The sequence below is a fragment of the Aricia agestis genome, chromosome Z, assembly GCF_905147365.1.
Source record: "Aricia agestis chromosome Z, ilAriAges1.1, whole genome shotgun sequence".
In the NCBI taxonomy this organism is placed as follows: domain Eukaryota; kingdom Metazoa; phylum Arthropoda; class Insecta; order Lepidoptera; family Lycaenidae; genus Aricia; species Aricia agestis.
The window spans coordinates 11,683,700-11,696,728 of record NC_056428.1 but is presented as its reverse complement, the minus strand read 5'-3'; the positions used below and the strand labels follow the sequence as shown (position 1 = coordinate 11,696,728).

The 13,029-nt window shown below is 34.4% G+C and overlaps 1 protein-coding gene across 2 annotated transcripts in view; it reads right to left on the bottom strand.

Annotated features, from left to right (window-relative positions):
• Nucleotides 1-13,029, bottom strand: part of LOC121739513 (breast cancer anti-estrogen resistance protein 1) — a 120,980-nt gene that overhangs the window by 106,200 nt on the left and 1,751 nt on the right. The window contains exon 1 of one of the 2 annotated variants that reach the window (XM_042132014.1): nt 11,737-11,972. The exons of the other annotated variant lie outside the window; for it this stretch is intronic. Coding sequence (XP_041987948.1) covers nt 11,737-11,775 — 39 coding nt within the window. The 5' untranslated portion in view covers nt 11,776-11,972. Of the gene's footprint in view, nt 1-11,736; nt 11,973-13,029 lie in introns of those variants that run through there. 2 annotated transcript variants of the gene reach the window in all.

The following is a 13,029-nucleotide window of genomic DNA, read 5'->3' as shown; positions in this document are numbered from 1 at the left end:
ATCAAAAAAATTGAAGCAGAGGCTGATAACGGATCCAATTTGGTTGGAATAGGTCAACCCCAGCCGTCCCCAGCCCACTATTATCTAACATTGAATTGACATAACCCAACCAAATTACGTAGGTCCGCCATCTGCCTATGGGTTCTGTGCTATGGGTCAAGGTTTTGATGGTAATATCTGTTTATCTGAATAGCAACATAATATAGGCAGCGTTAGACGTAAAGAACTAGAAGATACTGTAGACCTTAGCCAAAAGGCATTTGGACTAGCCTTTTCATAATATTTTTTATGAATGTAATATACTTAAGAGCTCACCTGACTCTAAAAATCAAACATCGTCCTTCTCTCTTCACACTCACGCCCGTCTTTCATATTATGCCAGGTGAAAAAGGACGGCGCGGAATCATCGCCGAGTTAGTTTTATTTGAATAAAAGACGAACTATAATGATTATGAAAAAAGTGTTTTGAGCAAATTTAGGTTTTATCAATACCTTTTTTGGATATTAAAAAATATTAAAGAAAAGACAGCAAACTTCGAAGATTCAAGCAAAAATGTGTCTAAAACAAGGTTTTTTCTAAAAAAGAAACTATCGAGCATTTTTTGAGTAATCGTGTTTTCGTCTTGAGCATTTAATATTTATGAACTGAAGTTACTTGTGTCAAAAAATCAGTTTTCAAGACCTTACAGATTTTGAGATCTAGGTTAAAGTATGTAGTCAAGTTAGGGTCATATGGGCTCTTAAGTAACAATTGAATTGTACATGTAAATTAACGTCTTACTACAAGTCTATAACGTTACCTATCAGTGTCTAGAAAGTCATAAACATAAGGCTTAAGAAGCTTACAGGATGATGCATCAAAAGATTCTTCCTAAAACGGGATCTGTTTGTTAAAAAACGTATCCCACCAAAAACATTTTCATGTAAAAATGTTGCCAAGATGAGAACATAGTATTATAGTTCGTCGTGTCAAAAAGTAGCGAGATCTCATGTAGAGCCAAGTTTTTAACCTTACATACTCAGCCCCAAATCTAAAAACCTTAATTTTACACTAAAGCGCGGCAAAATATTTGATAATATTATAATGTGTCAGCCGTACGAGGAGAATCTAAAAACTCTACACATTAGTCAAAATCGGTGGCTTGGCCATTTTACGGTTATTATTTAGTTTTATTATTATAGTTACGGTATATTAAGTTCAAAGCCCTGACGAATAACAAAATGGCCAAGCCACCGATTTTGACTAATGTGTAGAGTTTTTAGATTCTTCTCGTGCGGCTGACACATAATAATATTATTATCAAATATTTTGCCTGAAATGCTACTACGAGTATTCTTTTACTAAGACTTTGTTGTCTTTAGGTCTGTCTGTCTGTCCGTCCGTCTGTCTGTCTGTCTATCTGTCTCCAGGCTGTAACTCAAGAACGGTAATAGCTTGAGAGTTGAAATTTCCACAGATTAAGTATATCTGTTGCCGCTGTAACAACAAATACTAAAAGCAAAATAAAATTAATATTTAAGGGGGCTCCCATACAACAAACGTGATTTTTTCAATAATGGCAACAGGTAGGTACTTGATTTTTTCTCAAAATCCTTAGTTACATATCTTCTTTAATATTTAATAATAATATTAAAATAAAATAAAAAATTAAGGGGGGCTCCCATACAAAAAACACAATTTTTTTGCCTAATTTTGCTCTATAATGGTACGAATATAGGTTAAGTTGGGTTTGATAATTTTTTGTTGTTTGAGTACTAATATTATGTTACATACCAAATTTCAGCTTCCTAAGACTTCAGGAAGTACCCTAACAGTTTTGATGATCGGTGAGTGAGTGACCAAATTATGGGTTTTTGGACACCTATAAAATCTAAAGTATAATAGCTACGATATTCAAACTTTGCGCATTTAATAATTATACCCATGTCATTATATCTTAAAAATTTCAACTATCTGGCATTATTCAAAACAAAGTTACGAGGGGTCAAAAATACGACGAAACGTTTCGAGAAAAGGTAGGTAGGCCCTTGCGCGCTTCGCTTGGCTCATCTTGGCGGGGGCACTCCCGTGCCCCCAGATGAGTAATTTCAAATGACCTTATCGTGAATCACTCGCGAGTCGCGATGTCCTAAAAGGCTTTGAGATGACACGATGGTAAATATTTTACAACGTTTAAAAGAATTAAAAATACATTACGTAGGTTATTAAAGGGACCTTCGAAATATGCCTTTAACCATGGTAAATCAGTCCTTACATTGAAAGTAAACAACACACATAGTATATTATATTTTATTCTTAAATTAAATACATATTATAAAATATCATAATATTTTATTACAATTATTTTGAACCGACTTCCAAACAGGAGGAGTCTAGACGTTCGCCTGTGGATATATTTTTATGTATGTTCAACGATTACTCCTCCGTTTATGAACCGATTTTCAATTTTTTTCTTTTGCTGTACATTGTATTGTTCCGAGTAGGTATCATGTTCACAAAAGTGGTGGTCTGGTGATGGAAACAATGAGAAATCGAAGTGACTCCTTGATATTCAAATGGGAACATATGGTCCCAGAAAACGTTCAAAATCTTTCGATTAATAAATTTAAAAAAGTAGTCAAAGAACGTTTTGTGCCAAAGCCAAAATGATTTCATAATTGATGGCACATCTTGGGAGTAGAATGCTGAATGACTGCTTGCAAGGCTACTTCTACATGACTTACAATTATTATGTATCTATCTATGTTTACATTGTATAATTTTTAGTTACAGCATTGTAAATTTTGTTTTAAAAGATTATTTTTTTTCTCACTTTTTTTGGTAAAAAGTGGGCGTGCGAGTTTCTTACGCCGGTTCTTCTCGTCGGCTTAGTTACCGAACCGGTGGTAGGCACCATGTATTCTGAAAATATATTTTATTTTAGATTTGTTCAGAAATAAAGCAATTTTGATTTTGATTTTTTAAAACACCAACTGTAAGTATAGAAAACGTTAAGGACAGCTAAAATGAGTAAAATTATTATTTTTAAACAAAAAATTAAAACCGACTTCCAAGGCAATGACAATAGTAATATTATACTTAAATGAACTAAAAGGTATTAAATAATTCTTATTCTGTACTCAGTATTAATTCTGTTCTCAATCTTCATTATTTTGCAATCGGTACCAGCTAACCTAATCGCCAGTTCTCTGACAGAATAGGTATAACAGCAACTTATATACTTAGAACTGGTACCGACTTCAAAATTATGAAGATTGAGTACAGAATAAGGATTATTTAATACTTTTTAGTTCATATAAGTATAATCTTAAATGAACTAAAAAGCATTAATTGCTTATAATTGCTTATTTTTAATAATTGATTCAGTAACAAGTGCAACAGTATGTCAAACTTACTGGCACAAATAAAGTTGGGATAGCTCCTTTAACCAAAATAGTATTTATTCTAATTTTTCTTTAAAAATTTTCAATGAAATGTTTGCCTACATATTGTTGAATTTTTCTTGGGATTCCAACCAACACGCCCAATTAATTTCAGCCATTTTCCTCTTATTAGAGGATCTTGAGGGAATCTGTAAAACAAATGATTATGATATATAAATATTAACCTTCCTCTAGTTTTAGAGTCACTCTATATTATAGTAGTAATACTATATTAGCTATATTATACTATACTATATTATATTAGTTAAAATAAGATAATATGTCCTTTTTAGTCCGGCCGCACATTTTCCAAATTTCTGATCACAAAAATTCGGACGCCCCGCCCCGCTCATACATTTTGACACGTCAGAAATTCTTTTAGTATGATGGGTCTATAACAAAATGTATGAACAGAGTGCGTTCCGCCGGGCGTCCGAATTTTTCTGATCAGATATTTCGGATAATGTGCGGCCGGGCTTAAGGTGATAAATATAAAGGTAAATGATTTTTATTTTAGATTTATGTTATTGTAAAATATCGATAAGCATATCGATAAATTTGATTCAAGCACTAGCGTATATGTAAGAAATTTTGATGAAAAATTTTTCTTCAAAATTTGTGTAATATAGGAACAATAGTACCTTTAGTTACGCAAAATATGAAAGTAAAAGGGAGGATTCACAATATTTTATTTGAAATAGAGAACTAAAGACCAGAATATAGCAAAAATAAACACATCGTAGCAATTAGGACATGAATATTAATTACGGGTGAAATGTATATTTTTCAGGATTATTCCTATGATTTACACTGCAATCACTCACAGCACAAGTTATTATTATTATATATAATAGTATTTGTTGAAAATAACATACGATTTAAATAATAAATTGCAAATACCGAAAGGGCATAAAAACGATTGACGACTTTTGACGACCTGTCAAATAAAAGTTGTTACAATTTTCATTAGACTGCCTCTCTCTTTTCATCTTGTTATAATTCCATAAAGGATTTTCTTCTCTCTCGCACTCTTTGTTGGTCTTTAGGTATATATTATGTCTATGGCCTTTAACCATAGACATAATATATACTGTTAACGCCCTATTTTTCTCTGCCCTTTGCAGTTCGCGAATTTGGCGCTAAAATTCACGTATCGCATAATGGTTTTCCCGAAAACATAACTAAAACAAAATGTAAACAAAGCCCTATCCCATCCATTTCCCTGGATCCCCCATCAATTTTACCGAATCTCATCTAAGGAAAACGGCGTGATGTAATTAATGCTCCCGGATGACTTGGCTCGTACGTGAAGAAAGAAAATATATTGCTTTTATGAACAGGCACCTGCTAACTATTAGATACTATGAACTCGAATAACAATTAACACTTAGCCTCATATTATGTGTGTGTGTGCGTCTGTGCGTGTGCGTGTGTGCGTGTGCGTGTGTGCGTGCGTGTGCGTGTGTGCGTGTGTGTGCGTGCATATGCGTGAGTGCGTGCATGTGTGTGTGTGCGTGCATGTGCGTGTGTGCGTGTGTGCGTGTGTGTGTGTGTGTGTGTGTGTGTGTGTGTGTGTGTGTGTGTGTGTGTGTGTGTGTGTGTGTGTGTGTGTGTGTGTGTGTGTGTGTGTGTGTGTGTGTGTGTGTGTGTGTGTGTGTGTGTGTGTGTGTGTGTTATTAAAATGTGCACTCGCATAAAACCACCAAATATAATAATAGTGCCTGAACTTTCGAGACATAGACAATAGCTCAAAGAGTATATAACCACTACGTATGAATAGCTTATCAAGAAAAATCATAGACAACCTATAAAAAGACATTTACACTTTTGTTAACCTGTAGATTTTTTCCTTAATGTTATAACCTTTACCAATTAATTTTTTTATTCCCTAAATTCCGTTCCTTTCCGATGATTTTATGTTTTTACTGTAGAATAAATCTTAGGTATTATTTTCGGGAGTTAAAAATTAAATAATTAATAAATAATTTCCGAAAATTAATGTCTAAAACAAACAAATATAACAGTACCTGAACTTTGTAGACATTTTACAAAAAATAAATTTCTGAACGCACACATGATGTCTTCAGAAAAAAATAAAGCTGTGGCTCAGCAAGCAGGCCATAAGCTCCAAAAAAAAATAGTTGTTTCACTATTTCACAGGATTGGACAACAAATGTTTGACATGTAATAAACAAATCAGCATCTATTGAAATGATTAAGTATTCATTACACATATCGAGTTTTCATTGTTTTTAAGATGTAACAAACAGGACTTTTATATTGTAACAAACAGGACTTTTATATATATAGGGTGTATCAAAAATTAGTGATAATACTTGAGGGTTCACTGTGAAAGTAGCAGCGCTGAAAGACCAATTTTTTTTTTCACTTTTGTATGGGGAAACTCGTGACGCTCGTGCCCTTGCCCATACAAAAGTGAAAAAAAAAATGTCGTCTTTCAGTGCTGCTACTTTCACAGTGAACTCTCTACAAGGAACACGTACACACCCTAAAGTATTATCACTTATTTTTGTTACACACTGTATATATATAAGATAAGAATAAAAATAATAAAATGAAATAATAAATTAAGGGGGTCTTCCATACAAAAAACACAATTTTTAGCCTATTTTTGCTCTATAACGGTACGGAACCCTTCATGAGCGAGTCCAACTCGCACTTGGCCGATTATTTATAAATACAAAAGCGCTAAGAATATTACAAACATGGACATTATGTAGGACGTTACAACTTGGGAACTCTACATTGAGGTCAAAGCCGTATTCTTACAAGTTATCTATTTTAAAACGCGATATCGTTTGAAGTTTGAACGTTGTTTCACTGAATTGTGATATGCATTTCCGTTCCAAATTACACAGTAATGGCCGTTCGCCACTTATAAGACGTAATTATAAATGAATTAGGTTGGAGCCTAGTTATGTCATCAATGCACTAATTAAAGTTAAAATTGTGGAACAAAATTATGTAGGCTACTATAGACCTATAGGTCTATGGGGGGAAATATTGTTCAATTATTTAAGGGTCAAAATCTGCACCTAACTATTCTAGGAGACGAAACTTTGATGCACGAACAGCAAACATCCTTAAAATAGAACTACGTAAGTACATAAAGTTTAGATTATAATTTTTTATCAATACTTACCTAATTCACAAAATTATTAAACTCTAAATATGATATTATCTACTTAGTTTGAGAAATAAATATTTTGATTTTGCATAAGTACTAATTTCCAATGTTACCCTAAAACCTATAAGTATTATTTAATTAAATTAAGATTCAAGAAGTTTATTTTTCTTAATATTTGAACTCATTTAGTCTAACATAAAGTTAATTCTTATGTAAAACTTTTAAAAATAATAAACAACTTAAATGGTTACACAATTATGTATTTCATTTTATTTTTATTTAACTTTGCAAAAACCGACCCTTTTTTTATTTTCTTACATAACAATACTAAAATATCAAAAACTACATGTAGTAATACAATTCATTTTCAGGGAAGTGTAAGCGGGAAGTACGCTGAACAATGAACGTAGAGCAGACCTTGCACCGATCGATAGAGCCTTGAACTCTACTACGAGCTTTCGCCCGTATTCCACGAGTGCGAAGACACGGTTTATTCTGAGCATTACAACTCCTGATAATTATTATTATTAGATTTACATAGTGTTTTTTTAAGGGATATTAATAAATAATGAGCTTTCGCTCGTATTCCACGAGTGCGAAGACACGGTTTGTTTCGAGCCTCAAAAGATAATAATTATTAAATTGAGATTTAGATTTTTAAGGGGATACTGATAACGAGCAATTATAAGGAACCCATGAGAATTCAACAAAATCCATAAAGACTAATATTATGTACTATCAGAGAAGTTGATTCCTATGCAAATCGGTGACCTAAGTAGTTTGGTCGCATTACGTCAAACCCAGCTGACAGATCACAATTAACATTGAATTGACATATTCGACCAAATAATGTTGGTCTGTCAATTGCATAGGAATCAACTTCCTCGATGGTACATGAGAATGAGAAAAGAAGAATGAATCATAGACTTAATATATACTGTAGGTTTATGGAATGAATTAGACTTAATATATACTATAGGTTTATGGAATGAATTAATCTGTCTTTTACATCTTCACGCCTTAACCAGTGCACCGATTCCGATGTAATTCGGTATGAAGATAGTTTTAATTCCGGAAAAGGACATAGGATACCTTTTATCCCGGAAGAATATTCGGTTCCCGCGCGATAAAAGACTTAAGACGCAACAAAGTTATGGGCTTAGGTTTCTGAATAGGAATCAAATGTTGTCAATTTATTGCCCAATTTATACCAGAGTGACCTAAAACTTTTCAGGCTTTAAAACTATTCTCGCTAGCAAAAACATAGCAAAATTTTGATAGCTGCACAGCGCTAATCAAAATGCGCTGTTGTGTGAGCGAGTTTTAGCTTAATTTTTTACGAATAACATGAGGAAGGAAAGCAATACAGAACGGATTTTGACTAAATAATCTCCGCAATAATTTAAACAACCCGTTTGATAAATATTATTAGTATGCTACGAATAATAAAAAAGTATGTATTATTATCAATTTCCGTGTATAATTATTTTAACAAATTTAATACAGACTTATTAATTTGGTACGAAAATGTAGAGTCGTTGCGACTTGCGCCCGATTAGTTTGAAATATTTCGTAAAAATTCACATCGAACTCAATTTCCGTGTATAATTTTAACACATTTAATACAGACTTATTAATTTGGTACGAAAATGTAGAGTCGTTGCGACTTGCGCCCGATTAGTTTTTTTTTTTTTTTTTTTTTTTTAATGAAATATGGGGGCAAACGAGCAAACGGGTCACCTGATGGAAAGCAACTTCCGTCGCCCATGGACACTCGCAGCATTAGAAGAGCTGCAGGTGCGTTGCCGGCCTTTCACGAGGGAATAGGGTAATAGGGGAGGGTAGGGATGGGAAGGGAAGGGAAAAGGGGAGGATCGGGAAGGGAATTGGGCCTCCGGTAGACTCACTCACTCGGCGAAACACAGCGCAATCGCAGTTTCACGCCGGTTTTCTGTGAGAACGTGGTTTTTATCCGGTCGAGCCGGCCCATTCGTGCCGAAGCATGGCTCTCCCACGTATAAAAATTAGTTTGAAATATTTCGTAAAAATTCACATCGAACTCTACCATAATGGAATGTAGTTTTCATAATTGCATCCTCTGCATACGTTAAAGTAAAAAGTCCAACTCGAATTTTCCGTGGCAGTACCTCGTTAGCTGTTCTACCTATTATGGATTACCCTGTAGAGTGTAGACTGTAGAATATACGTAGACTAGACAGTAGACACTGAGTAGTGAGTATATACTATGTAGAGTAGTGAGTAATGTAATCTAAGTAGTCACTGATTAGTATGTAGAGTACGATGTGAGTAGTGTATCAAATATTTAAGAGCCCATATGACCCTAACTTGACTACATACTTTAACCTAGATCTGAAAATCTGTAAGGTCTAGAAAACTGTTTTTTTGACACAAGAAACTTCAGTTCATAAAGATTAAATACTCAAGACGAAAACACGATTACTCAAAAAATGCTCGATAGTTTCTTTTTAACGAAAAACCTTGTTTTAGACACATTTTTGCTTGCAACTTCAAAGTTTGCTGTCTTTTCTTTAATATTTTTTAAAATCTAAAAAGGTATTGAGAAAACCTAAATTTGCTCAAAACACTTTTTTCATAATCGTTATAGTTTGTCTTTTATTCAAGTAAAACTAACTCGGCGATGATTCCGCGCCGTCCTTTTTCACCTGGCATATGAAAGACGGGCGTGAGTGTGAAGAGAGAAGGACGATGTTTGATTTTTAGAGTCAGGTGAGCTCTTAAGGGGAGGTTATTCCTAAATTAGCAGGCCGATGTCTGTCAGTGCGAATATCGACGTAAAAGACATTAAAATAACATTCATATCAGCGCGCCTTGTACAGTGGCGGTTACGACGATCGCCGCGTCCATGATAGGGCGAAATAGGAGAAAAAACCTTTTTACTTAGATAAAAAATAGTATAACTATACATGTATCCGTACATTTCCCTGTAAAATTTTAATAGTAATCGAACTATCCAAATTATTTTTTGATTGAGTTCCTGTAAGTCCTATAAAACTGAAAATGTTTTTAAAATCGAGGTTGTTTCGGAATTTTTTTTTATTGAGTAAAATTATCTGTATTGTGTTTCTAACCGTAAAAGTCACTAGTTAAAAGATGTATCTATACATGTATATATTTTTCAGTTTTTTTTAATGACGCTTTCTTTAAAAATTACTCATTCTAGAAACGTGAATTTGGAATAACCTAGCCTTAACTCTGGTTTTTGTATTTTAGAAGTTTAAAAAATTACGATGAAGATTTTATTACAGATTTTGTTGAGATTTAAGTAACGTTTTTAAGAATTTGATATACTTAGGTACTAATGGTATAAATTAGAAAAATAAACAAAAATTTGATGTAACAAACTTGTAGTTTTAGTTGTAGGTTAAAAGGTTTAACACCTTACTCATATGAAAAAAGAGAACAACAAGAAAAAAGTAAAAAACATTTTTACATACGAAAACAAGTCACTCTTCTTTTACAATTAAATAATTATTAAACACACAATAATAATATTCCTCACAAGTTACAATAGAAAGCATCTAGGGCCTAGGGCAGTAGTTTCTAACATCTCACTTCTATTTATAGGGCCTAGTAATACTCGTAGTTCGACGAAGTACCGGTGATAGTAGATAAGGGTATTGGTCAACTGTTCACAAGTGTTGATAACGAGTAAATCAATAAATGTTTGTTTCGTAATTCTTGCTAGAAACGGCAGTAAGCATGTAAGTTGTAAGCTACAAAAATGTAATCCTTACAACACAGGTACAAGTAGAAAAAACAATAAAAATGTCAATACAAAATAAGGATTGGGGCGGAAAGCCCACAGACTACTCCTATGCAAACATTTAAAAAAATACGTTAGTACTACGTAAGTGTTTTTTAGCTAATATTTTATGAAAATCTTTTTCGGTAACAAGAGTTTACTGTACGAAATCACACATGACATAAAACCTAACAGTGAGAAAATCTGCAATTGGGTCTGTGTGTCGCAGACAGATTGTAAAGCTTTAAGCTTATAATTTGGTAAAGATTACAAATATAGTTCATAGCATTTTTAACCGACTTCCAAAAAGGAGGAGTTTATAATAATTATGTTTGTCTGTATATTTTTTTTTATCGCGTGAGTGCCGAAAATTTTCCCCGATAAAAAGTATCTTATTGTGCTTTCCCGGGACTCAAAGTATCTCCACACCAATTTTCGCCAAAATTGGTTCAGCGGTTTGGGCGTGAAGAGGTAACAGACAGACGGACACACTTGCACATTTATAATATTAGAATGGAAGTATGGATATAGAAATACATGCATTCTAAATTCTAATAAACGGCTTGTTCCAAATGTCTAATCCAGAAGCAGAAAAATCTTCCTGAAAGATTGCGTTTCGAAATTTCAGACGAATCGAAGCAGGCGGCCATAGTTGTTTACATTTTTGGAATAGTGTTGTCCCTATAGCTTTTTTCCATTCGATGTGCGAAAACAAAAAAAAAAGGTAAAATTTAAATTAAGATAACATCCTAGCCAAATGCTCGTAATGGCCAATTTACATTATTCCAATTTCCAATCGATTATTCCAATTCAGTGCTGGATTGGCTGGATTGCAATAATATACCGGCCATAAGTGGATAACTTGAGCTTTTCGAATTATTTAACACAAAATTGCGTTGCTCTACCATTATTAGCTCTACATTGTAAACGTTTGACAAAATATTGATCACACAAACAATGGATACCTACTTTTACTCATCGCTTATCTTTGAATTTTGATAGATTACGTTAATACTTGCTAAAAATATTATTATAATATTAATTTTTATTATATCTTATTAGATAACAAAATACCTACCGCTTTTGTGTCACGGTCAACTTGATATTTTTGCAGATGCTCACTAAATTGGTAAATTAAATATTTTAGATTAAAATGCACTAACGATTTCGATGACAAACATATTTTACTAACGAAGTATTTCTGAAATATGAAACGTTTAATCACTGAAAATATTTTACCAATTAAATGTAAGTATGTAGTTTAAAAATTTTAAATATAGCACATTGGTTATTATTATAACTCGCGATATCGATGATAATCGAAAACCACAGTCCAAGAAAAGCGCCAGCCACAATACTACTTCCGGGGAGCACCACTCACCTGCGTAGGGAGGACCGTCTCCCGGAGGGGTATCGACATTTCGCTAGCGGCGCCGCCCCGGCAGCCGCCCCTCACGAACCATCCACCGCTCGACCGCCACTCGCGCTTAACTCTTTCCCTCCTCCAAAAAAAATCCTCAGATTTCTTCCACACTACACAGCACACATCGCGTATTTTTTCATTGATAATATAAAAATGGTTTTAAAAAACGACGCAGCGTGCCGGTGTTATCGCGATAAGCGCCCGCGCGCGACTAACGCGGCGCGCCGGGCGGCGGCGCAACCGCCCCGCGCCAGCCTCCTTCATCTCGCGGGCCGGGCCACGTGCCTCGCGCTATCGAGCGAGTAACATGCGCACTGCACATCACTATTGTCGTGGCTCGCGGCTCATTCATTTACGCGGTACACCTGAGCAAATACGCGGACAACGGAGACGTTGTTTCGACAATTATCGCACTTAGCCACGTGACCACTACTTGGGCTTTTAGCGCCGACTTTCCTAGAACCACGAAGCTAAAACAAACCTAGAACCTAAATGTTAAGGGCCTGTTTCACCACTTCCTGATAAAGTGCCGGATAGGCTATGCACAACTTTTTTGACAGAGTCTGTCAAGGTAAGTGGTGGATAGCCTATCCGGCACTTATTAGGAAGTGGTGAAGCAGGCCCTAATAGTCGTAACGCTCGTTTTGCCGGCCTCTCATGGAAAACAAGCAATGGAACAGCAAGAAATGGAAAGGGCGTAAGCGACAAAATGGTTTTTGTCGCGTAATTAAAAACCATAAATATAATATTTCATATATAAGCTATGGGCAAATTTATAGTGTATGCTTGAACTAATCTATGTACAAATTTTGGTAGCTTAAATCACTCTCCTCTGTTGGCAAAATTCTAAATCCCTGTTATAGAGGTCTTTTTGATTAATTATTCTGTGTTATAAAAGTTGACCAATCGTGTTATGCTATGGGTAATTCAAAGACAAAGACATGATGAATACTGACAATGAACTTTAATTTGTTAGCTTTAGTCATTGTTGAGAAAAATCATTATCAAGGCGTCACCTTAAGGCGGGGATTAATCTCAATCCAAAACGATAACCTTGCACACAACCAAAGACCAAGCGTATACGCATCGCAATAAGATTCATTTTAGTTTAGCATAAAACTCCAGTTACTCGGGCGGATCTTCTCTATTTTTCATGTTTTTTTTAAATATCTTTGGAAATAAACATTAAGAAACAACATTGTTCGGTTAATGGCATTTTAATATAGATTTACTAACAATTTATTCAAATAA